The sequence below is a fragment of the Petaurus breviceps genome, unplaced genomic scaffold, assembly GCF_028583685.1.
Source record: "Petaurus breviceps papuanus isolate PSGF00001 unplaced genomic scaffold, PetGlider_PUasm1.0 90625, whole genome shotgun sequence".
Classification (NCBI taxonomy): Eukaryota; Metazoa; Chordata; class Mammalia; order Diprotodontia; family Petauridae; genus Petaurus; species Petaurus breviceps.
In genome coordinates, this window is record NW_027187289.1 from 2265448 (window position 1) to 2291437 (window position 25990).

General features: G+C 37.6%; 1 protein-coding gene across 17 annotated transcripts in view; it reads right to left on the reverse strand.

Moving 5' to 3' along the window:
- DOCK9 (dedicator of cytokinesis 9) overlaps nucleotides 1-25990 on the reverse strand; it is a 356429-nt gene that overhangs the window by 65828 nt on the left and 264611 nt on the right. For 8 of the 17 annotated variants that reach the window (XM_069064161.1, XM_069064167.1, XM_069064159.1 and 5 more), the window contains 6 exons: nucleotides 23080-23197; nucleotides 17665-17798; nucleotides 13165-13279; nucleotides 5587-5653; nucleotides 3776-3823; nucleotides 456-592 (listed from right to left, as the gene is read on the reverse strand). In XM_069064161.1, the coding sequence (XP_068920262.1) occupies nucleotides 456-592; nucleotides 3776-3823; nucleotides 5587-5653; nucleotides 13165-13279; nucleotides 17665-17798; nucleotides 23080-23197 (619 nt within the window). The remainder of the gene's footprint in view (nucleotides 1-455; nucleotides 593-3775; nucleotides 3824-5586; nucleotides 5654-13164; nucleotides 13280-17664; nucleotides 17799-23079; nucleotides 23198-25990) is intronic. The other 9 variants (XM_069064166.1, XM_069064173.1, XM_069064170.1 and 6 more) reach the window with 2 other exon arrangements.

Below are 25990 nucleotides of genomic sequence, written 5' to 3' on the forward strand. Positions count from 1 at the left end.
GCAAAATTGGTTCTTAACAAAAAGTTTAGAAATACAGCATTGAATTCCTCTTTTGGAAGACAAATCCAAGTGAGTTGCTGCGACTAAAGATTTCAAACATGGATTTTAAAGACAAGAGAAGCTGATCAAGTCATTTTATGAATTTCCCTCTCTTTCTTTTCTTTTTTAATAGAAGAGGGGAGTGTGGTGGAGGTGTCTGATTTCTGCTGATTTATTGCCATAATTGACCATGTTCCACATTATGTCATTGCCAGATGCTGACTTCATTACTGAAAAAAAAAAAAGAGGGGGTAGTTGTGCCATGAACTCTCTCTCTCTCTCTCTTCATCCCCATTTGTTTTGACCTGAAAAGAGAATCAATTTTGTGACGTGTGCTCTGGTGTGGCCTGGGGCTCTCCCCTCTGATGTGCAGGATGAGATGGTCAGCTGTTACGATGGCACGTCATGGAACTTACTGTGGTTAAATGTGAGAGAGTTATCCAGGCTGCTCAGCTGCTGCAATCTGGCATGCATCATTCCTGTTCTGTTACGGGAAACAGGCAATGTCTGAGACTTTCGATCATGAACTATGGGTCCCAACCCCTCCTGGTTCCTGCAGTATGGGTGAAATGGGACAGAAGCAAAAGTTAGACTTGTTACACTGCAGAGGGCAAAGGGAGCATTAGTGAAGCTGTTATGGCACAAACAGGGGCAGGCGAGGCATTTATAAAGGTGGCCTATCCTATGGCCGTATTGTGGAAAGCAAAAACAAGAGGCAGCCACTTTACAAAATATCACAGCATAATTTCTGACCCCCCGAAAAAAAAGCATTAATGAAAGGCAAAGCTAATATCCTTTAAACAGTAGTCATAGCTTGTTAATATTAAATTTCATTAAGTATTTTTTTAAAGAGGGTCAGCTAAATGTGACACTGGAGATTCAAATTTTTTGACAAGTATCCAAACAGCACTAACTTCTTTAGCTTATACAGGAGACTGAAGGACAAAACAAACAAACGAACGAACAAAAAATAAAATAAAACTAGAAACTAGTGTGGCGTAAGAGACAGAAGGCAAACATGCAGTGAAAGGTGATTAGATGAAGTAGTCTTCACACCCATGTCTTACCCAGGCAGGAAGGGAGAAGAGCCATACACTTTGTTAAACTTGTCAGCAATCAAGTAAAGAAAAGAGAAAAGTGGTCTGTGTTAGCAATCAGAACAGACTACCTCCCTACAGTGTACCATCACCAGAGCTCATGAAAAAATGAAAATCAGTGCCAGAATTACAAACATCCCATGGCCAACCTTTTTATTTTTTTCACCGTGTTATTCTGTGTGGTATAACAGACCATGCATTTACTGTCTTCAGACAAAACATGCCATTGAAGGATTCCAATGTGACAAACTTAGGAAGGAAGCATAGTAGGAACGGGGGCTACCATAGACGACCAAGACCTCTAAAACACTTAAAGTCAAAATCCTGGTTCAGCATTTTTAACATGCAGTAGAAGCTGAATAGAATTTTACTATCAAGTGCAGCATAACATAACATTCCACACTGAACATAATCCAACAAAATTATTTTCCCGTCCTCCCTTCTACATTTCTCATTTTAATACCGGTACATCAAGCACACATACATACAGGCATATATCACGGGGTGCTTATTAAACTCTTGTCAGAAATGAGTTTTTTGAGTTGTTTATAAAATGAATAACTTTCCACCCACTGAAGGAAGAAACAGACTTCCACATTTCCCAATTCTATGAATTTTTGTGCAGCTTCTAGGATCCATATCCTCTCTTATTCACCATTTCAAACTTTCTGTCATTTCCCCATTAATGGATAACACATTCTTGAAAGACTAAAATATGAAATAAGTCACAGGATCCAAGAATTATAGATGGAACACCTGAGTCTTCCTGAAAAAATACTCAAAGAGAGACCCCTGGAGTTCTATCACAACAGTATAATGTTATAAAATATACTAATCACTCATCTCCATAAGAAAAAATTCCAGAGACTTAAATGATGGGAATGAGAGGCCAAGAGCAAAAAAAAAACACCCAGTATATATTCAAATGCATTATGCATTCAAAAATCTAGGTTAAATAACTACTGTGTTTTAAATACAATAATAGGTTAGAAGAATTTAAGCAGTATTAAATCTAACACATAATTGCTATAAATCAACATCCTAGATTTTTTGAAAAAGAGATTATAGGAAAAAGTTATAGCTACATATTTCTATTAAAATTATATCCTTTTAAATTCATGTTTTTTAACATAAAACACAAACCAGACAAGCTTAACAATATTCTGAAGAGAGACTGACATTAACACAAGAAGATGACTTTTTCACATTCAGGTTGGACATTCTATTAAGTATTACTCCCCCATTTTTATAGCTATTGGTATATAGAATCAAATCTCTAATACCCTAAGAGAGAGGAGGGGAATCTATCAATGACTCAACACATTTGGAAGCCTTTCTTTAAATCTGGAATATGAGTTTATATTGAAATTGTTCAAAAATATACATTGTATTGGGTGAGAAATGCATAACAAAAGCGTAACCCCTGTGTCTGGGATCTCACCCAACATACACTAGAAGAACTTATAACACAGAAAAAGTGAACACAGGTAATTGAGCAAAATGGAGGAAGTGGGAAGGGGAATATTTGCAAGAACAGATGTGGTTTGGATGACTTTTTCCAAAGAAAGATATATTCATTGTCAACATAAGTCAACTAAGTAAATTCTAGCTATTTTTGAACATAGGACCATATGGATACAGACAGAACAAGAAGGCACCAACAATTTGAGTACAGACACACGCTGACATGAGAGTGTTTGGCTAGTGTCATTTAATAATCACATTAACAAATTATACTGGATGTCATCATCAAGTAATGAAACTTGCAGTAATAACGTCCATCCAAAGTGTGATTTGGATTGCTGGCAACAATCTTGAGTTAGAACTTGAGGCCCAACAGTGTTACCTTCCCCAAACAAGAGTCTCCTTAGGCTTACTGTGTGTGCCTAAACACTGTCGCCATGGAATTAACCTGGAATTGTAATCTTGTTTTGCACAACATTGTTCACAAAACCAATTACTGACATTAGGAAAAGTATGCCTGTACTCAGGACAGTGTTTTGGTCAGATAAGAGTCCAGGAAAAAATTGTTTTTGGATTATTCCAAAGAAGGTGATACCTTCAATTTTACTTAAAAGTCTCATGAGGTAGACTCAAATACCTTAAAAAGGATATGTGTTCAATAATCTGGGTGCACCAAAGAAAGGAGAGAAGTGATCAGAAATGTGTGTTTTTGTGGTTGAGAATAGGTATGGAGTTGTCAGATTTAGAAACTAAAAGGAATAGACAGGTACTCAGGAGGTCAGGGATGAGGAAAAAGACAGGAAAATAAAGACAGAAGGAAGAGATGGTGAACTAGGACCTTAATAGGAAGGGCTTGAAGTATAGATATGTGCAGACAGGCCAATAAAAAGCTCTCCAGAAGACAGGGAGATTTGTGACATTATATATGGTGATAAATAGCCTAAATGTAGGAGGAAGGTCCTTATAAATTTTCGTAGAGACAAGTAAAATATCTGCCAACTGTCTTCATAGTAGATTATGACAGAATTGTCATGCATCACAGAGTGACAATTTCCATAGACTCAGATACACTTAACACAAAAAAGAAAGGGAGTAGATGGGTGGGAGAGTGGACAAGAGAAGTAAGAAAACTCACATCACTGAATAACATTACAAATTAAAATTCCACACAGTACCTTGCTATGTATCTTTTTCCCATGTACTGGAACTGATGTAAGCACACTCTATAACAGATAATTTGGAAAAATACTTTAAACACATAATTATAATATTAACAATGATGAGTGAATTCTAGAAGACTTTTTTTCCCCAATAACTCTTTTCATCCTACATTGTCCTTTCTCCTAGCTATCATAAATATTCTAAAATGTCTAAACCTATTACCTACCTACTTTTAACAAAAGGCTTGTTTAGTTTGTGGCCACAATAGGGTATCAGAAGGATAAAAATTAAAAAATACCTGCAGTTTACATTTACACAGCAAGGAAGCACTTTGTTCATCATCCCCCTGTGAGGTATAATTATTGGTTATAATTATTCCCTTTTCCCAAATGAGAAAAATGAGGTCCAGAGAATTTAAAGCCTTGCTCATGGTCATGTAACTAGCCAAGAACTATAGGGATTATGACTTAAACATAGGCCATAAAATGACCCTAAATCCAATGTACTTTCCACTAAACCAAATGTAAACTCTTGTCAGTTATAAGCAATTATCTAATAAGAGTCTAAACATTTTCTCAAAATTGCTTGATCTAAGGGAAGCCTTATTGGGTGTCCAAAACTTCCTCACTGATTTCTTGGTCATAATAATTTATAAATTAGATAGCATTTTATGGTTTATAAAGTTCTTTCCTTCCAATAATTCAGTGGGGTAGGAAATGCAAGTACTATTTTACAGATAAGGAGGTTGAGTAACAGAAGGATAAATGACAAATCATATAAGGAGAACTCTTTTTTGGTTCAAGTGCTTATATTATTGTTGTTTTAAATAAACACAGGGGAGCAAATATTTTTAAAGCATCAATTATTTATCTAATAGGAGAAATTTAAAAGGAATTATCCAATGAGTTTCCACAGCCATTTTATTTAATCTCAACTACCTGTCAACTGCATTATTAATCCGGCTGAGTGAATGAGTCAAATTTTTGCTTATGATATTCACAAGGAACATTTAAATAGGAGGTATTAGTTAAAAGTAAAGAGAAAATACATTGGAAGAGGAGTTGGAAACCGCTCAGGAAGGTAAAATTAGATAAAATGAATAATTCATTTAAACACATAATGATTTTTCCTAATATTGTATCCCCCAAAGTCATTAATTTTCCTATCCTAGGTCCTCATTTGGTCCATCCAATTTTCATGAAAAACAACATACAAAAAACTAATAAGATTAAGCGATTTTTCCCAAAGTAATACAGTAACAGAGTCAGAATTTGAAACCAGGTCCTCCAATTCAAAATATAGCACTCCTTGCATTTTTCCATGCTTTTTGGACTTGCTATTTCCTCCTCTGCCTACAGGGTGCTAGACCACTGATAGGGAGGGAAGGTCAGACATAGAGCAATGATTGAATGAGGACGCAGGCATGTATGCAAGGATGAGTAAGTACCTATATTTCAAAGCAAAATATACCTTGTATGTCTTTTTTCATCTGTGTTAGGATCAAGAATTGACTACATTATGATCCAATGGCTAATGGGTACAATTTTCTTTTTTTCATTATATTATACTATATTATGTTATGTTATGTTATGTCATATTAATTTATTTTCATTACATTTCAATTCCAAGCTATTTCCCTCTCTCCCTCCAAACCCGGTACTAGAGTAGGCCAATAGTACATAGTTCCATATATCAGTTCTTTCTCTGCAGGCCAAGATCATCTTCCTTCATAGGTCCTTTGTAGTTTATTTGAACATTCATACAACTCAGAATAGCTTAGTAAGGGCACAATATTCAATCTTAGAGAAAAACTAAAACCACTCACTCTGAGATTGTGAAAAAATCCATAAGTTCGGATGTTGAAGCCTTGTTCCAATATGTAAATAAAGCATCTAGAAAATGAAAATATAGTTGGTCAGAAAAGCAATTTACACATATGACCCTACTCACCTCATTCTTAGCATTAGAGTAACTCATCTATATAACCATCTATATAAAGACCTCAGAGCTAAGGAATACTGGAGCATGGTTAGATTAGCTTCTTTATTCTACAGATAAAGAAAATTAGGTCTGAAGAGATTAATGGAATTGTATGTAATACCTTAACCCATTATTTCTTTGGAAAACCTTCAGTTTAAAAGTTTTGGACTTAGAGTAATCATAACATTTAAAACAAGTGCTAAATTTCCACTCAAATCCTGTTTTGATGCTGGATTTCAAAACTTCTGACAGCTGAACCTGGGTTCAAATAGGTCCTACTTCAGCTGGGATGGACAGATCTGTTCTACAGGGTCAACTGTAGCTAAGTTCAGGGTGGCCTTATAACCAGGCTGGCCAAAGAGGGATGATACTTTAAGTCCCAACAATACCTGAAGATTATTAAGTTTTAAGTGAAACTGAGTCAACTTAAGTAAAATTGAAAGTATTACTTATTTCTTTGGAAAAAAGTATAAAAGGTTGGAGAACTGTGCTGGAGTGAGAATACCAGGAAAGATGAAATCACAAATTATTCAAGTATTCAACATGTCACACCTAATTCTGTGGGTATACATGTACACATATACAAACATTTTCTTGACTAATGATCCTTTTCTACTATTCTACTAATAAGTCTAATTTGAAGTTTTTGAGTGTGAGTAAACTTCTACATTTCAGATAAACCCCAAATGATGGACAGTCAGTAAAGGTTCATTATGGAATTACAGTTGGAAAAATGCAAGTAATTACTATTTATTCAAAATAATGATTGCATGTTAATATATGTTTGGGACTTGAGAAACGAGTGAAAATTTTCTCATCAGTTTGGTTTTGAGATGCCAAACTATTTTACTGATTAAACAGAAGTAGATATTACCAGGACTAAAAAAAAAAAACAAACTTTAATCCAAACCCAGAGATGGGTAGAAAGGAAATAGAACAGATAGGATTTGTTGGAGAGAATAGGAGCTATCAATGAGACTGCTCACGTGTACACAGAGGTCCAGGGCCAAGTTTTCTGAATTAGGAAAACTCCTGAAGTTCCACTAATAGAGGAGACAACATCTTTTGTCCTGGTGAATTGTGGCTGTCACTTTGAATAAGATGCTGAGAAATGCCAGAGATGCAGACTACAGATGTGTTATTGTGGAGTAACCCACCCATATAACCAGAGCACCTGTTGTGCTGAATCAAATTTGATTAACATGTAATAGGCTTTGGAAACCAGAAAGCATTATCATCTTCTTTCTCCTCCTCCTCCTCCTCCTCCTCCTCCTCCTTTTTCTTCCTTCTTCCTCCTCTTCCTCCTTTTCTCCTCCTCCTCTTCTAATTCTTCTTCTTATCCTTTGTGCAAGCATGGTTCCCATGACTTATCTTGTCTAACGGGGAATTTTGTCAGAGACCCTATAGCTAAATGAGTTCTGTCTCCTAGAAGGACCTCCTAAAAAGTAAAAAGAATGTCCATGCTAAATCTTCCCTATATCTCTGAAGGGCCATCAAGGGATTTAGTTCTAGTGTTTAATAAGGGCTAGCATTTATATAGCACTTTAAAATTTGCAAAATATTTAATACGTTCTATTTCAGTTGATTCTTACAATTCTGGGAGGTAGTTACTATTAGTATCCCTGTTTTACAGATTAAAAAAAACTGAGGTTAAGAGAGTTTAATTGACTTCCCTAGAATCACACTGCTACTAAGTTTTTGAAGTAGGATTTAAACTTAGTTCTTCCTGACTCCATTAACTATTTAAATCAATCAGTAAACATTTATTAAGCAACTACTGTATGCCTGGCACTGTGGTAAGTGCTGGGGACACAAAAAGAGACAAAAGATAGTCCCTTCCCTCAAGGAACTTCCAATCTAATGGATTCTACATGTTAAATTTTTTTAAAATTATACTAATTTTTATATTTATTTATATTTATGCTAATTTATACTAATTCTATTAGTATATTATATATTAATATACTAATCCTATTAGTATATTAGTATACTATTCTATATTTATACTAATTCTATTTCTGGTGGCAACTAAAAGTTTACATAAATTACAGTTTTATTTGCTTACTAACAAATTTGAAGATAGCTCACAATTGCCTTCTCTCTACCCCGATCATCAGGTTACCAAGGAAACAAGAAGGCCAGATAAGTGGCAAATGGAGGGTGGAAGACCCTTGCTGTCCACCAAAAGATAAAAAACAGAAGTTGGTCCTGTTGAAGGAACTCACATAGCATGAAAAAAAATGTCATAGGCAGCAATGCAATTTGCATATCTGGTATTTTCCTTTTTGTCTTCTCAAGAACCTTTTGGCATTCATGCTGATTAGGTCAGCACTATAAAATACTTATTAGCAGGGAGAAAAGCTCATCGGGTGCACTTTTTCTGCAAGGTTAAAAACAATTAATTGACAGCTGAGAAACTCCACTTAAAGAAACAGGGACAAGACCTTTACTCATAAGAGAATATTAGGAACTCAGCATGGCTTTCCCAAATGGAATCTCTGTTAAATATGTGGAATGACAGGTACAGCTATGGAAAGCTTCACAGATTTCAAAGTCAGAGAAAACTCCCTATGCTATGATAATTGAGGATCTAGTACATTTCCAGTCACACAGTCTGATCACCTAATTCATTGCATCCATAGAGAAGCTATGCGTGAGAGAGAAGCAAACACCACACATTTTGTGGAATGCTTACTGAAGTGACTATGAAATTAAAAATAGGCTTGTTTTTTTTTGGAGGGGGGAAGGCAAGGCAATTGGGGTTAAGTGACTTGCCGAAGGTCACACAGCTAGTTAAATGTCAAGTGTCTGAGGCTGGATGTGAACTCACGTCCTCCTGACTCCAGGGTCAGTCCTCTATTTACTGTGCCACCTAGCTGCCCCCCAAATCAATAATTTTTATCAGGTATGTGGACCCTTTTTTTTTCCCCAAAGAAACATGTTTTAAAAATAAAATATAATAATCAAATGATAAAGTTTTAAAAAAAATCAATGTAATAATATAATTTCATTTGCAAGTATTTTTTCCATACATAGCTTGTTTTTTTCTACAAGAAAATATCCAATGCAAAAATGGAGGTCAATCTCTTTTACAATTCCCTCGGTAGTCATATATAAGTAGCTCTTGACTTAGAGCAATTTCAATTGACCACTTAACCAATTACAACTCTGCAAACGCACTAAAATCAGTCTGCCTCCACATCTGCTGTGGGCAAGGCTTCTTGGCTCCTAGACTTGGTCTAGGCCCAGAGCCTCATTCCTATCCCCTTTTCCCAGTCAGCACATGCACAAACCTAACCTCCTGGCACAAAGATTAAGGTGTTAAGGGAGAGGGAGAAGGAATACATTGAACTAAGCTTAGGGATAAGGGAAAGAGATGAAGAACATGGAGTAGTCATCTATCTGAAGAAAAATCTCATCATTCAGCCTTTTCATGAAAATGTCCAATGAGGAAGAAATTAATAATAATAGTAGCTAATATTTACATAGCACCTAATATGAGCCAGACACTGTGATCAGTGATTTACAATTATTATCTCATTTGATCCTTACAGCAATCCCATGAGATAAGTGCTACTATTATCCTCATTTTAAGCTAAGGAAACAGAGGAAAGTAAAGGTTAAGTGACTTGCTCAAGGTCACACAGCTAGTAAGAGTCTGAGGCAAGATTTGAACTCAGGAAGATGAGTCTTCTTGATTTTAGGTGCAGTGCTCTACCCACTGTGCCATTTAGCTGCCCCTCTCTAAACTAGCTGTATTTGAAGTCATTCTTGATGCTTTCCTTTTCACAATACTCATCCAACCAAGCTATTAACTCCTACACATTTTTTTTTTAACACTGACAAGCACTATGTTATAGTAGATAAAGGACTAAATTAGGAGTCAGGAAAAGCCCAAATTCCAATCCTAATGAGAAAAATAATTATTTCTCTCTTATATTAAATAACCAATTACTAGGGAGATCCAGGGGTTTATTTTTTTCCCTTTTTCCTATTTCCTCATTCAAAGTTCAATCTTTCAAGGAGATCACTAACCTTGCCCAAAAATTTACTCCACCTTAGACCATCTTATCTAGGTGGAGTTGTTGCCCACCCAGTTAGAAAAACCTTACAAAGAAAATCTAATCTGGGTGAAATCTGGCCCATTGTGTTCTAGTCAGACAGGTCTGAGTGATCAAAGTCATGGCCCTCAGCCCCTCATTAGAATAGGTCCACCTTTCATTATAATATTCATTGTCTCATTAATTGCTAACCAATCAGAGTTGATTACCATCTGTCAGGAACTCACACTCTTCCAAGGGTATATAGGTGTGAAGAAGTTGCCATGATTTATCTTTGGTTCACAAGAGACAGCCAAATGATCAATCCTTTTAATAATTACTCATTAGCTATAATGAATAAAATGACTAATTACCCAGAAATTATTTCTCTTAAACTTTTTATACTTTAATTTCTGGACATGACTAATGTGGGGATGTGTTTCACTTGACTATGCATATTTACTAAGTAAGGTGGGAGGGGCAGGGAGTGGAAAGAAAATAAAATAAATCCTTAATTGGAAAAAAATTTTCACTAAAAAAATCTATTCATACCTCCAGCACTTACAAACTAACAAAAAACACATCATTTAACTTCTTTGAGGTTAAATAATTTGTAAAATGGGGATAACAACATCTGTAGGACTGCCTTAGCTGTTAGAAGGATTAAAAGGCTGAATTATACTACAGTATTGAATGAGATAATTCATGCAATGGGTTTTACGAGCCTCTAAGTGCTTCACAAATTCTGCTATCATCATAATTGGTGTTGTTTCCAAGATATCTCTCAAATATAAACCACTACTGCCATTCATTTCCCAATTATTTCTCACCTGAATTATTGTAATGGCTTCTTAATCTGTCTCTACAGTTTGTAATCCACCATGCATCACCGCCATATTAATTTTAATACTATTGTTCAAAAACCTTTAATGGCTCCTCACAGTCCTTTGGATTGAGCCCAAACTCCCTAGCCTGGTCTTCAAGTTTCTCCATAACCTGGCTGTAACCACTGCTTCATCCTTATCTTACATCATCCCCTTATATAAAGGAGTGCTTTAGCCAAACTGAGCAACTTGTCAGGCTCCAATCAAGTCCTACCATTTCTGGTCACTCTCTGAAATTTTTTTTTCCACACCACTCCTAATTGTGGGAAGACCCTTTCCTTCCATCTTACCTGCTGAAATCCTCTCTTTCCAAGGCCCTGATCAAATGTCTGCAAAGACCCTTTCCTTCTGTCTTATCTGCTGAAATTCCTTCCTTCTTCCAAAGATTTCCTCAAATGTCATATCTTCCAGAAAGCCTTCCATGAATCACTAAATGGAAATTTATCTCTTTCTCCTCTGTGTGCTGATGGCATGTTCCAAATACACTTCACTATCTTTATTAAGAATTGTGTATACGTAACTACATATCTCCTCTCAGACTGTAAGTCCCTTAGAGGTAGAGAGAGCCTGTTATTCATCTTTGTTTTCTCCCTTGGTGCATTAAATACAGAGCTTTTAAAAAATATATTTGCTACACTGAACTTAACACCAATTCAGAACTTTGAGTCTGGCCACATGTAAGCTAGAGGTTTGTGGATTTTTACAAAGAGAAAAAGTAATGTGATGAGGGATTACGGAATGGAAAATTCAGCACATGTAAAATTTCATTCAAGATTTTAAAGGCAGGCATACATTGCATTAACAGTAGAATATGCCACTGCTAATACCAACCACTGAGGTGGCAGTTTCAGAATATGAATAAGCTTTCTGCTTTGAATGGAGGGGAAGGGAAGCATTTATGCACCTACTGCCAAGCACTGTACTAAGCAATTTACAAATATTATCTCATTTAGATAATGCTTTGAAATCGTTAGGATAATTAAAACTTGATGTCCTGTGTATGTTTGCTATAGGGAAATTTGCAATATGAAAAAAGCAGCAAAACATATATCCCTGAATCAGGTTTTCCACAAATGCATCAAGCAGCCCTAAGCCTCCCTAATAATCTTCTCAAAAAGGAACTTGTGAATTCCAGGACCCTGATGGAGGTTCCTTCATCTGATAATTCACTGACCTGAAAATATGGCAGAAATTCTGAAGTATATGGTAAGAACTTTATACAGAACACTCTGACATTGTTTTATATGAAATACAAACTTAATGTAGGAAGCAAGTTGACATTAACCAAAAAAGCCCTGAAGAAAGGAATCAGGAGACCTAGGTCTAAGTCTCAGCACTGTCAGGCTGCCTAGCCTCTCTAAGACTCAGTTTTCTCATTTGAGAGTAACAAGAAAAAAAAAGAAACCTACAAAATGCCTTCCTGTTCTAAGATCTGAAAACTCTTTTCCTTGAATATTCAGTGTATCATCATTAGAAAGCTTTATGCTTCTCTTCCTTATTTTATTACCCTGGATCTCTATTTCATTTGTGGATATTTGAATAAATAATTTTTAAGGTGTCTTAGAGCCCTAAGTGACCCATTTTACTAACTTGTATACACTGTAGAAAGCTTATGTTTAACATCCATTGGCACGTATAGAACATGGACTAGGTGGGTCAGCACACTCTAGGATGACATTCTCACTGGCTTTTGCCTTGAGAGGAAGGGTCAATGGGAATGTGCCCCCACCGTGTGTGGCACACCTAGCTCCCTCTGGATCCCTTGTACTATAGATATGTATCTTTTACAGTTGACTATGGCACTTATGATCATATATTTTAAAAATTGGGGATCAGGACCATGGTGAGGAACATAATCCCCTGCCCCCATCATGTCACTGGATGGTGAGGGGGATAGAATCAGATTGGATTTACACCTTCTTAATTCACTGCATATCTCCAAAGAATTAATCAGAAGATTGCCTGTAAATGAAAACATTGTTTCAGATAAGCTGATTGACACTCTCTGATCTTTTAATTAACAGATACAGGCCTGGAAATTACAATTTAAGTAGAGATAAACTATTACTACAAGTACCAGTACCGATATAAACCACTACTATAAGTAATATTCCATTTTAGACAAAAAAGGGTAATTGCTATTCTCCCTACAGGAAAAGGTAGATCCTATCTTTTAGGGTTTTTTTTAAAATGGCCTATTAAATTTCTGGTTGAAATGATCTAAAGGAAATTGAATTCTTCTGTAGCTCCTAGTTTATTCCAAGAAAGAAAGAAAGAAGAAAGAAAGAAAGAAAGAAAGAAAGAAAGAAAGAAAGAAAGAAAGAAAGAAAGAAAGAAAGAAAGAAAGAAATGGAAGCAACACAAATTACACGAGAGGGAAAGATTTCTTCAACTGAAATATTGTCATTTATTTCAAAATACTTCTCATGGGTTTTTTTTTTCCTCATTTTCTCATCCCGTAAAATGAATGAAATAAAATGGAATCTGTCATTTACCTACCATCAGACATGCTCTTTAAGATGTATAGGAAGCACATGAGAAGACTCTTAATCTCTGACTGGTCAAGTTTGTCACAGCGCACGACTGAGCTTCCTAATGTACCACTCTGTTGGTGCTGAAAGAAAAATAATAGGGAATGGTTTTATTAATTTCAAGGGAAAATAGCATCTCAGTTCCATTTTTTATTTACTACCTTGAAAAAGAAAGGCAATCAAAATTGAGGGAGATTACTGCACCTGGGATACTCCAGGTATGAGTAATCAATCCCTCACTACGATATGTTAGGTGTAGGCACACCTTTCCCACCTCTGGCCCCACCATAAACAAGGGCTATTCCAAAGTAGCCGCAGCCATTATTTCTTGATGGATGTCTAAAAGGAGGGGGAAAAAAGAAACACGCAAGCCTCAGAGTCCAATGTTGCCACAGCCTAGGCTATTGATGTAGACCTTTAAAAATAATGAAATATCATGCAAAAGAGGGTGTGTATGAGCAATATGCTGAAGAGATGATGGAGAAAACAACATTGCAGAACTAAAAACTACTCTAAGGAAGACACTAATGGTAGACACAGCAAAAATAACCAAACCAAACCAAAACTATGGTGCTATCCATGTACCAGCAGGCAAATGTCTGCAAGAAAGTCATTGCAAGTTGGGAAATATCAATGGAGGGTTCTCCTAGCAGAAAAGAGCCTGCAGGCACCTAGTAGATAGACAGCTGAGCCAAGCAACACCAGATACAGCCTAAAGTGATGAGGTCCTTCTGTCATCAGCTTATCTGGACACTGCAGATATCCAAACAAGATCTGTCAGAAAGCTTAGCGTGTGTGACTAGTTAGTTCAGTTTTGCCACAGAGCAGCCGTAAACAAAGAATATACATTTATAAAAACATAAGAATATTTACCCCATGCTTTAAAAACAAATAAGCAAACACCTGTTAAGGTATTTCAGTAGAAAATCAATAGGGCTTTTCCCTATTCTCCCAAAAATATCAGTCTAAAAAAGAGCATGCTTTATTTATTCAATGTTAGAGATGAGTAGCATTTTAGATTATATTTTGGTTTTGGAGCTAATACTATTCTTTTAAGACTTTGAAGGATCTACAATTCCAGCAACATGGAAACTCCCTTTGCTCAAGCAGATCGCAGCCTATCAATAGCTGGTATCATGAGTGACTGTGGCCCCCCAAAATTCATCACTGGGCAGCCACCTTCGTGGTGACGAGTACTGCCAACTAGTTGGACCAGTCCTCAGATGGAAGACACTGGGTCTGATGCAGACTCCAAGCCTTTCCATTCTGGTTGGCGAGATGGCAAAGGACCCTGGGTCCCCTCCATGCCACAGTGAATCAAAGGAAAAGGACTTCAGTGAAGTTCATGTCTCATGCCTTTAATATATTTTACTTTTTAGAGGCAGCAATATGGGCACAGTAGACAGTGTGCTCATCTTGGGAGTAAGGAAGACTTGATTTAAAACCCTGCATTAGACAATTATGCTTGCTGTTTTACCCGTGGCAAGTCATTTTACTTTTCTGGGTCCTAGTTTCCTCATCTGTGAAATGATGGATAAAAATGGTGGACAAAATGACAGATAGAATGGCGGGCAGGATGGCAATAATACTATCACTCACTTTGCAGGGCTGATGTGAGGATCAAATGTAATAATATGGGCAAAGCAATCTGCATGTAATTTGTTACTGAATTATCAGTTATCATAATAAAATATGTTAATTATTATATAATCCCATAATAGCTATTTCTATTGATTTCTCAACATATTGTATTAAATAATTAAAATAGTGATGATTAATTAACACTATTATCAATATATTAAATTAAAGTGCAAGCTATTATTATTGTTATTTTATTTTTCCAGAAAGAAAAAGGCTGGTGCAAGTTTCTGGCAAAAATGTACTTCTAGTGTTATCACTCCAAACATCAGCCTCACACTTGGACAACTATAAGAACCAAGTACTTCTGGCAAAGGCAACGGCAGTTCGGCATGCAAAGGAGGCACTGTCAGGAGGGAAAAGTCCATGGTGACCCGATTCCTCTGGGCTGACTGGCAGCTCTCTTCCTCCTCTCCGGGGCCGCGCATGACACAGGCGGAATGCCTTCTGAGAAGTTTCTCCCTCTGTCACATGAAGGCATGTTAGGGTCAGGGGGAAAGGTTAAACACATGTCATGAGACTTCCACCACCAAGAGGCCTCTACCTCTCCATGATGGCACACTCCTAAGTCCAGGAAGGGTCGGCTACTGAAACATAAGGGGAGATTACAAATGTTACTCGCTGAGGGAGGAGGGCGTTTTTCAAGTCCTGGAAAAGCCGTGATGCTCTACTGAATGAAGAAGCTGAAATGGTATCGGATGATATGCTTAAGAATACGGGGATTAAAAAATAACGATTGAATTTCCCAAAACTCAAACCATGGTGCTGATGACAAGACTGACAATATTTGTTTCCAGGTGCCATTCAATATGCCACTCATAAAGAATGAGCCTTGGTTATTTCAGAAAAAGAGGACTGGAATGGAAGATAAGGAGAAAAAGATACTAACTAGGATCTGCTCTAAGTTCATTCCTTATGATGGAAAGGAAGTCAATTCTCCTCTTTGGATTCAATTAGGCAGCTAAGTAGTACAACGGCTAATGTTTTTGGACTGGGAATAAGAAAGACACGAGTTCATATGCTGTCTTGGACACTTACTAGCTGTGTGACCCTGGGTAAGTCACTTAACTTCTCAAGCCTCAGTTTCTCTATCTGTAAAATGGGAATAATAATAGCACCTATTTCACAGGATTATTATGAAGTTTAAATGAAGTGATATATACTACATATGTGTGTGTGTGTGTATTTGGGGATAACTAAGGTAACAACTATGGTACACTCTCCATTCCTGGCAGAGAAAATCAAATGGACTCCCTATTCTATCTTGATTACAAATGGAGCTTTCTCTTTTCTTCCTTTTGGTAAAATGCCTGTTATTTCTAGCATCCTTCAAAGCTCAGCTCAAGTACCATCTTCTGTATGAAACCTTTCCTGATCCCATTAGCTGCTACAGCTCTCAAATTATCTTCTATCTATTTTATATGCATATTTATTATATATACATATATATATATATATATATATACACACACAACACCTGACCCACTGCCTTTCACAGTTGTAGGATTATTCTTACTGATTATATTCTTACTGCTTATATAAAGCATTTTCATAATTATTCTAAAACATATAATAAATTGTCCAGAATATTCCAGGCATTACCCCCCCCTGGTGGTTACCTTAGTGATGTATCTGTCATCAAAGAAAGCCTGAGAGAGTGAGTAGAATTAGTAACTTGATCCCCGTAAAAAAATGTGATTACTCACTGAACTCAGGGTCCTGCAAGTAAGCTAAGAATTAGGACTATTCCCTTAGGTTCAAAAGGAGATATGAGGTAAGTTGCAGAAGGGGGTATGGACTTTAAAAAAGGAGGAAAAGATAAAGGGTCTAAAATGTGGGCCTTTGTAGGTAGCTGGCAGGAGGTAAACAGGCTCCAGACATGACCATGCACAGAGACGATTTGTAGGCACAGATATAATCTTGGATAGAATCAACTTCAACCTGACAGATCAGCTGTTTAGTGAATATTTTTCAAGGATAATGGAACATGATAGAGAATAGTCTGGGGGAAGGGGCAGTGGGACTGCCAGAGATAAAGAAAGCTTAAAGAGATAACAAAGGACAACCTGAAACTCAGGAGAGGAATCTGGGAGGACTGATTCCATTCAACAAGCATTCATTAGATCTTATTATGTGTAAGCTCTAGAGAGACAAAGAGGAAAAAACCAAGAGTCTGAATTACAGGAACTAATAGTCTAATGCAGGGAGAGAGAGATGTAGACAACCAAGAATGATAACAGGTAAATTTCTATAAAGGCAAAGGAAAGCTCTAGTAAAGTGCTACGAGCAAATTGGAGAAGTCACTATCAGCCAAGCAGAACAAGTCTGAAAATCAGGAAAGCCTTCATGAAAAGAAGTGATACCTGAGCTAAGCCTCAAGAGAAAATGGAAGATTTTAAAAAGCAGAATGGAGACATTAGGGGGTGATCCGAGTGAAAGAATGGAGGAGGGAAAGGGCAGGATAAGTTTAGGGAATCTTTGTCCAATTTGATTGGTTCTGACAGATTTTTAATGAAACAAGAAGAGAATAAGGTTAGCAAAACAGGCAAAAGCCAGACTTGGAAGGCCTTAAATGCCAGGGTAAGAAGTCTGTCCTAGAACTCAGGAATTCTGAGCTGCAGTGGGTTAAGGTGATCATATGAGAAAGGGATACCACCAGAATGCTTGAAAGGGGGCAAAGCAGCCCAGGGCAGAAATGGAGCAGGCCAAAGTTCCCAGGCCCATTTTCTTTTGGTAAATGGCTAGGATTTGTTGAGGCAAACTTTCATGACCTTGAATTAAATCCAATCACAAGAAAAAGAATTATAAGAGACAGGAAAAAAACAACTACCTTGTCGAGAGAATTGGTCTTCTCAATGTTCCTTTCTGGAAGGCTGTTCACTGAATCAGTGCTGACGAGAGAACCCCTGGAATCAGCATTTCTCACACTGTTGATATTTGGTGTTGATGTGGTATAGGGTGAAGCTAAAAAAATATTTTTATAGAAAAAATAGGGGATAAAATGTTAAATATATAGCAACATATTACAATTTTTAAAAACTGTACTATTATTTCTGTTAGGAAGTTGGCTCAAGCACTTTCTTCAACTACTTCAGCTTTTAAAGTTCAGGCAATCAATATCAATTTTGGGATTAAAAAACACATGCATGGAAAGTATAACTTCATATACACAGTAACCTTGATCCCAAAGACTCCAAAGAGGCCACACAACTTCAGAAATGTAACACTTCTGGAATGGAACCAATTGGTTTTTTGTTTTGTTTTTGTTTTTCTCCAGAGAAGATAAAATGTACTATTACCCCATAGCAACCACAATTAAGAAAAAAATAAATAAGTAAGTCTCTATGTTGTCATACTACACAACAGTGAAAGGGAATTAAGGAATCCACGAGAGTCTTGGCAACTGTACCATAGGGTTGATTTACAATGGCAGGGATCATCTTAGAGATCACCTAAAATCAAAGTTAGATGAGACCCTGATGGCCGTCTAGTCCAGTCCAGTCTAGACCTCTATAAAAAATGCTTTCTTCAAGATCTCAAATAGTCATCAAAAACTCACCTGAAGACCTCTAATGAGAGGGAATTCACAACTTCCTAAAGCAACACATTCTACTTTTGGACAGTTTCCAATTGTTAGGAAGTTTTTTCCTTATATTAGTACTAATTCTGTCCTAACAACTTTCACCCACTGTTCCCATTTCTGAATCACATGGCCAAGCACAACAATACCAACAACAATAATAATAACTAGCATTTATATAGCACTTTAAGACTTGCAATGGGCAGCTAGGTGGCACCATAGTGCACAGAGTGCCAGGCCTGGGAAGACTCATCTTCATGAGTTCAAATCTGGCCTCAGACATTTACAAGCTGTGTGACCCTGGGCAAGTCACTTAGCCCTGTTTGCCTCAGTTTCCTCATCTGTAAAATGAGCCGGAGAAAGAAATGGCAAACCACTCCAGTATCTTTGCCAAAAATACCCCAAATGGGGTCATGATCGGACATGACTGATGATCAAACAACAATAAAGTCTGTGAAACGCTTTACATATGTTATCTCATCTGGTCCTTATAACAACACTGTGAGATAAGTGCTATTTTTATCCCCATTTTACACATGAGGAAACTGGCTGACAGGGGCTAAGCAATTTTCCCACTTACAGCTTGTATGTGTCTGAGGCGGCATCTGAACTCTGTTCTTCCTGACTCCAAATCCAGCACTCCGTTCATTGAACTGTTCATAAAGTTCAGTTCATAAACTGTTCATAAAAAGCAATATGAATTGTTCATAAACAGAACAATCAGCTCTCCACATGATAGTCCTTAAAATAAAATATCAGAAGGCCAGACTCGCTCATTTTACCAGCTAGGATGCCTGACTTGCAGGCTGGGCCCTGGCTCCAAATCTAATATTCTCCTGTTAGTGATATCACGCTGCTTTTGGTGCAAGAAATGATGGGGCTTGTGTGAAAAATGTGCCTCTGGAGACATAATTAGCATTTCACTTCTCTTTGATGGTCATAAGGAGTGAGGGTCACTGCCTGATGCAAAACAGTATTTCCACTATCAAAACCTCAGGGTAACATGCTGCAGCTTAAACACCCGCACTTAACCAGTTATGGATGCACAGGGCAGCTATTATCCAGCAATGACTGACATTTGGTTTTGCAGATGGCATCCAATGCTTTTTTGGCACTGCAGTCTTGAAAATGTAGGCAGCAGCCTTAGGTACCCGTTATCAGTCTGAAGCCGCACTTACCGGGGTTAGGTTACTGATCGCCTGGGGAGGGACTGGCCATTCGAAATTCAACAGCTGTTGGTGGGACTGAAGCACTCACCTACCTGGGCTCTGGTTTTTGTGACAGAGGGGGAGGGGCAGGGGCAGGATTAGCTCTGGATTCAGGCCCAGACTTTCTACCAAGTCCCACATTTGTGGCATTTCTTAATTAATTGGTTTCTGGTATAAAATGATTAACACATTAGAGGCAACTCCAAGCAAAGTCTTTTGCCTCAGTGAAGAGGCAGGGTCACAAACGGCCTTCCCTTAGTTGATTATCTCCAATTTATACTGTACATGCTTGCTTGTACAGTTTTTGCATGATATATCCCCCATTAGACTGGGAGCTCTTCGGAAAACTATCTTTGACCTTTCTCTTAGTCCCAGACATTTAGCAATTATAGTAGGTACCCAATAAATGTTTATTGACTGACTGACAAACTGACCCCAGGCACCAGCATTTAATTTGAGCCACCCCTGAGACTTAAGTACAGTGCTGAATGGTGGGGCCCAGTGTCCCACCTGAAATTTCAGGGCCGGGGAACCAGTGGCCTCAAGGCCACATGTGGTCCTCTAGGAACTCAAGTCCATTTCTTGGACTGAATCCAAACTTCACAGATTTCTTCTGTAAAACTTGGACTCTGTCAAAAGTCCACATCCAAAGACCTAGCTGGTCACATATGGCCTTGAGGCCGCAGGTTCCCCACCCCTGGTAGATAGTAGCAGCTTACATGTATATGCTGCAAATGTTTTTTGTATCATAGTAACCCCATGAGTTAGAACTGATGAAAATCCCCTTCCCAACTCTAATCCCTCATCATTACTTTTTGTAGATGAGAAAAATTAACTTGTCCAAGGGCAAACAGCTAGGATGTATCTAAAGTGGCATTGGAACCTATGTCAGCTGATTTCAAGGGCAAAGTCCTTTCCCTCACACCAAGTTGTCCTCCAAGCTTAATAACAACAGCTAACCGTTTTCCTCACAACACTCTGAGGCAGACACTAAGAGGTATGAGGTATGAGGGCACAAGGGAGAGGGCCCTGGACTTGGAGACCTGCCTCAGACCTCACTTATTGGATGGGTGACCCTGGACAAGCCACTTCATTCGTCTCAGTCATACTGTCCTCATCACGTCAAATGAGGGGGCTGGACTTGATGGCTTCCAAGGGCCCTTCTAGCTCTAAATCTATGGTCTTATGATTATTCTCCCCATTTTACAGATGAGGAAATTAAGGCTTAGGGGTTCAAATACATGCTTCTCCCAGTTCAAAGTCGAGGACTCTTTCTACTACATCAGGAATGAGAAGAGAGAGAGAAAGGCAAATTTGAAAATAGAAACAAAGTCTCAAAAGTGTAAAAAAAATCCAAGAACAGGAGGCTTATTTTACGCATCCTGTGCTACACAGACAGCAAGAACAGTGTATGCTGGAGGCCAGAGGAGAGAAAGGTGAAGAGAGGCCAAACTCTCAGCTGTTCCATACTTGTGGACAGACGGAAGCCAGAACAAGAGATAAGCCCAGGGTCTTTCTGACCTCCCTGTGACTTAGCTCTGGTGTGCTAGATAGGATTTAGATGGGGGAAAAAAAAAACAAACTAAACTTTCAATATAATTTTAAGACTCAGGAACTCCAAGTAAAACGGCTCCTAAAATCTCGGAATTCCAGGCCAGATTCCAGAACCAACATCCTAGTCTTAAGGAAACAGATGGCAGCATAATGACTCAAAATCAACATACATAGCGGAATTACATTCATGTTTTCAACAGTTGGACTCTACAGATGCCTAAAAAATCTTTGATAAATAGCATGCAAATGAAATAAAGATTTTAAAAGATTCTTCCCCCTTTAATGACCATGCAGATTGCATGGAACAACAGAAAAAAAAAAAAGAGAGAGGGTGAAGAAGGCATACCTGAGGCAAGAACATTTGCTATTTAAGACTAAGCTAATCATATGCAAACTTCACTCGAGCAACAGACCAGGTTTCTAGAATCTTCCTATATGCCACACTTGAGCAAGATAAGACCATCTGGGGAGGAATCTATGTGGGCAGAGCTGAGAGTCTATGAGGCAGTTTTAAGGAAAAGTCTGGCATTTGGACTCAAATCAACTGGAATTTTTCACAGAGTAAAAGAACAAGTTCAAATTTGTCTCTGTGTAGCTCATGAACAGGCTAACTGAATGGAGGGAAACAAAGGATTTAGGGATTTTAAATTTTGGTTTTGGTTTCCTTTATTGCTGTTCAGTGGGGAAGAATATATCTGACATTTGACTATATGCCTGGATATGTATCAAAGACTTCCCATGAAATGTGGCATGGACAATGGAATTTAAAAACAGTTGAGTGGTGGGGAGGGGGCAAATTGTTTTAGTTAAGTGCTATGCACCAAGGTCAGCACACAGCAGGTACAGTAAGAGGGAAAAGAGAGGACCTGTGTTCAAACTCCAGCTCTGCAACCAAGTGATGACCTTGGACAAGTAATTTCACCCATTTAAGGCTCAGTTTCTCAACCTGTAAAATGAGAGGGTTTCTTTAATTGCCTTCTGGTCTCCTTTCTGGCTCCCAGTCTCTGATACTATGACACTCTCAAACATCTGAGCTTCAAATAGGGAGAGCTTGTTTGAAATTCAGATTTCACTAAATCCTACAATGTGCATTGGAAAGTGAAGAAATTCAGGATTTCATTCTTGTTTTTCTACTAACTCATTGTGTGATCTCAGGCAACCTTTCCAAGGCTTATCTGCAAGCCATGATACAATTTAAAATCAATCCAGATTGGGATGGGAGAAAAAGAGACAGAGACTGTGAAAGTGTCTGACAATTTAGTTACAAGGTATTTAAAATATTTCTCTAGCCCTGGGTCTGGACCAATATCTCATATAGCAAAGGATTAGCAAGATAACAGATTTTCCTCTCTGCATCCAAGAAAGGACCTAATTTGCAACCCCACACAATTAAAACCTTCATCTAGGTAGATACTTTCCCCCTTATGCAGGATTTCCTTTAACGATTCAATACATTTCTAAGGATATTTTGCAAAATTTCACTAGCAACACATCGCTATTTCTTCTAGGATGCTCTCCTTCATATCCTGTAAAACTCTATTGTTCTAAATTGAGACTATGTACAATCTGTCTTTGATTCCCCCACTCCTAACCTAATTTTCTGAAAGCATAAACAACAGAATTTTAAGTTAAAATGCGAAATATTGAATAAAGATCTACAGTGATATAAAGGCTCTAAATATTATACTTAAGCTCTTTTAAAAAGATTTACTTGCATTTTCACATAAAATCAGAATCATGTCGATCAAAATTCTAGGTTTTTCCCCCCAATTAAGATAAAAAAGAAAAAATTCAGAGCATAAACCCATGCTTTAAAAATATTAACTCCTTCATTCAGATATTAAAAGATCATTTTGGCAGAAAGTTAAAATTAAAGGAAAGTAGACAACATGGAAAGCATTACCAATGCCAGAGATCACTCCGAAGAGGTCTTTATGGAGGTTGTTATCCAGTGTGTTTCCTGACTTCTGTGGGGTTACTAATGGATTTGTTGGCAGATTTAGTGATTCATCCTTTGCATTCTGTCAACCCCCAAAAAAAGAGAGAGAAAGGGGAAAAACAGTCATAATTATTACTGAACAGTTCATATTTATTACCTAAAATCATTCCACTTTGGAGAGTGTGAGGGCATTTTTTTCTTTTAACAAGCTATGAACAACTTCACACTAACTAGGAAAAAGTGGGAAAAGAGGCAACCAAAGTGAGAATAAGGAATGAGATGAGGATAGAAATGGGAGGGAAGGAAAGGGGATATGGTATTATTTACAATTTGAGAACATCATCATAACCTGCACTTGTAGAGTGTTTCTGGGTTTGCAAGTCACTTAGAGATGTTTCATTTAATCAGGGGAGATTAAAGTAGACAAAGCGGTCATTTCTCTCTTAATCTCCTTCAGCTGAGCTGCAGGATAAATTGGCATTTCTCCTCTTTCTGGAGCTGACTTGACAACCTTCATTAGTTTATCTATCAGTACCTATTTCAGAGGCAGCTAGGGGGTGCAGGGGAAAAAGCACTGGACCTCGACTTAGGAAAATGAATTTGAATCCAGGCAGACACTCAGTCGTTATGTAACCCTAGACAAATTAAATTGTGCCTGCCTCAGTTTCCCTGTCTGTAAAATGGGGATAATAATAGACTCTCCCTCCTGTGAGAATTAAAATGAGGAAATATTTGAAAAGCATTTTGCAAACCTTAAAGTGTTATATAAACTTGAGCTATCATTATTACTATTACTATTATGATTATCTTGTACAGGTACTGAAGTTGGTAAGCCCAGGATAGAAGGGAGAGAGTACTGGCTCAAAACTGGGAAATTACCCAGCATTTTCAGCAATCACAGGTTATTGCCTTTTGCCAAAGCCCAAAGTTTTGTTTTCTTTTCTTTAGTTTTAATACATCTATTCTCCTCATGCGACTTAGTGGTTGTCAATCATGGGATACCCTTTGTAGAACCTATATCAGATAGCATGCCGCCATGGGGGGAGGAGAAAGAGGGGCAGAAAATTTGAAACTCAAGGGATTGTGGAACTGAATGTTGTAAACTAAAAGTAAATGAATTTTTTTTTAAAAGAATCTAAATGAGAGCTGACAAAAAGGGCATGGGATAGATGCATGGTAGATGTAAGCTGGTTGCAGTCCAGTACTGAAGAGAACTCACAAGCAATAAAAGGGCAGAAAAGATCTTAAGGACCATGTGATGGGGAAAGAGGGTAAGCCAGTCCTGCAGAAGTGAAAGAAAACAGACAAGCATCCTGAATGGTGTGATGATAGTCACCAAAAATGAAGAGGTTCAGACAAATGCCTCCAATACATTGTACTGTTCCTTTGGATTAGGGGTTCTTAGCCCAAGGTACATCAACTTGTTTTTAAAATATTTTGATAACTTCATTTCAATATAATTCGTTTCCTTTATAATCCTATGTATTTTATTTAACACATTTTTTAAAAGTACGTTGAGAAGGAATCTATAAATGTCCCCATACTGCCTAAGGGTGCACAACACACAAAAAGTTAACAACCTCTACTCTAAAGAGTATGTAAGGAAAGCAATGAACAAGAATGCATAAGTTAAGAAGGTTATTCACTTCCAACTTTTATACTCACGTATCTGTTTTCCTATAGGAGAATCTCCACAACACTCTCTAAATTAACTGGAGCCTTACATAAGCTCTTAGACTTTAAAACCATCCTAAGACTTTGGGGACACTGTATTTCCCTAAGACAGAAATAATCTTTCCTTTGAATTTATATCCCTCTTACTGCACTTTTACACAATGTCTTGCACTAGTTACTTGGGTACATGTCTTACATCCCTTGATGGCTACAAGATCTGTGGAGGCAGGGACCCTATCTTATTATTTTCTGAATCTTTTCTTTTCCCCATACCACAGTGCCACACACACAGTAATTACCCAATAAATGTAATGAACAAACGGATAAGTAGTATTTCGATAATTCAGGGGTGAAAGAGGTTCTACTTTGCCAGGCTAATCAATATTCTCCATGTTAAAATACCCAAATTCACATAATTATTGCTTCAGTTCTGCAAACATCTGGCCTTCTCTACATTTATGGGAAATTATTTCATACTAAAAGGAAAAATGCAGAAAGCTTTGCATACATTTTGGGATCAGGAAGGGGGGAAGGCAAGGCAGTTGGGTTTAAGTGACTTGCCCAAGGTCACACAGCTAGGGTGTCACATGTCTGAGGCCTGATTTGAACTCAGGTCCTCCTGACTCCGGGGCTGGGCTCTATTCACTGTACCACCTAGCTGCCACTGCATACATTTTTAAAGGACATTTCTTTATTGCCAAGGTGGTGGTATAGTTATACCTCTAAAACCCTCACCCTCTTTCCCCAGAAAAGAACAGCCTAAACCTGATTAACCATAGGTCTTCCTTAAAACTTTTGAGGCAGTGCAGACAATAGGGTTGATTAAGTAGAGTGTCCCATTAGTGTTGACTAAGCCTTCAAGAATGAGATACATGATACAGTTAAAGGGTTTAGAACCAAAACTCTACCCTTATGCAAAGGAGAATTAAAAAAAAAAATCTAAGTTCCATGTGCAAAAGTGAGCAAGACTGAATGATCACAGAATCTTCACAGATACTTGTAGAGCCAGAAAAATTATCCTTTATGTGTTAAAAATTAATGAATTAATTTAAATGTAAACAGTAACTATGCATAATTAGATAACTGGATTGACTTTTATTACTAAGTTTCTCACAAAACATTTAATTTTTTAAGAGTAATTAAACCATGGCACAGTGAATAGAGCACAGGCCCTGGAGTCAGGAGGACCTGGGTTTGAATC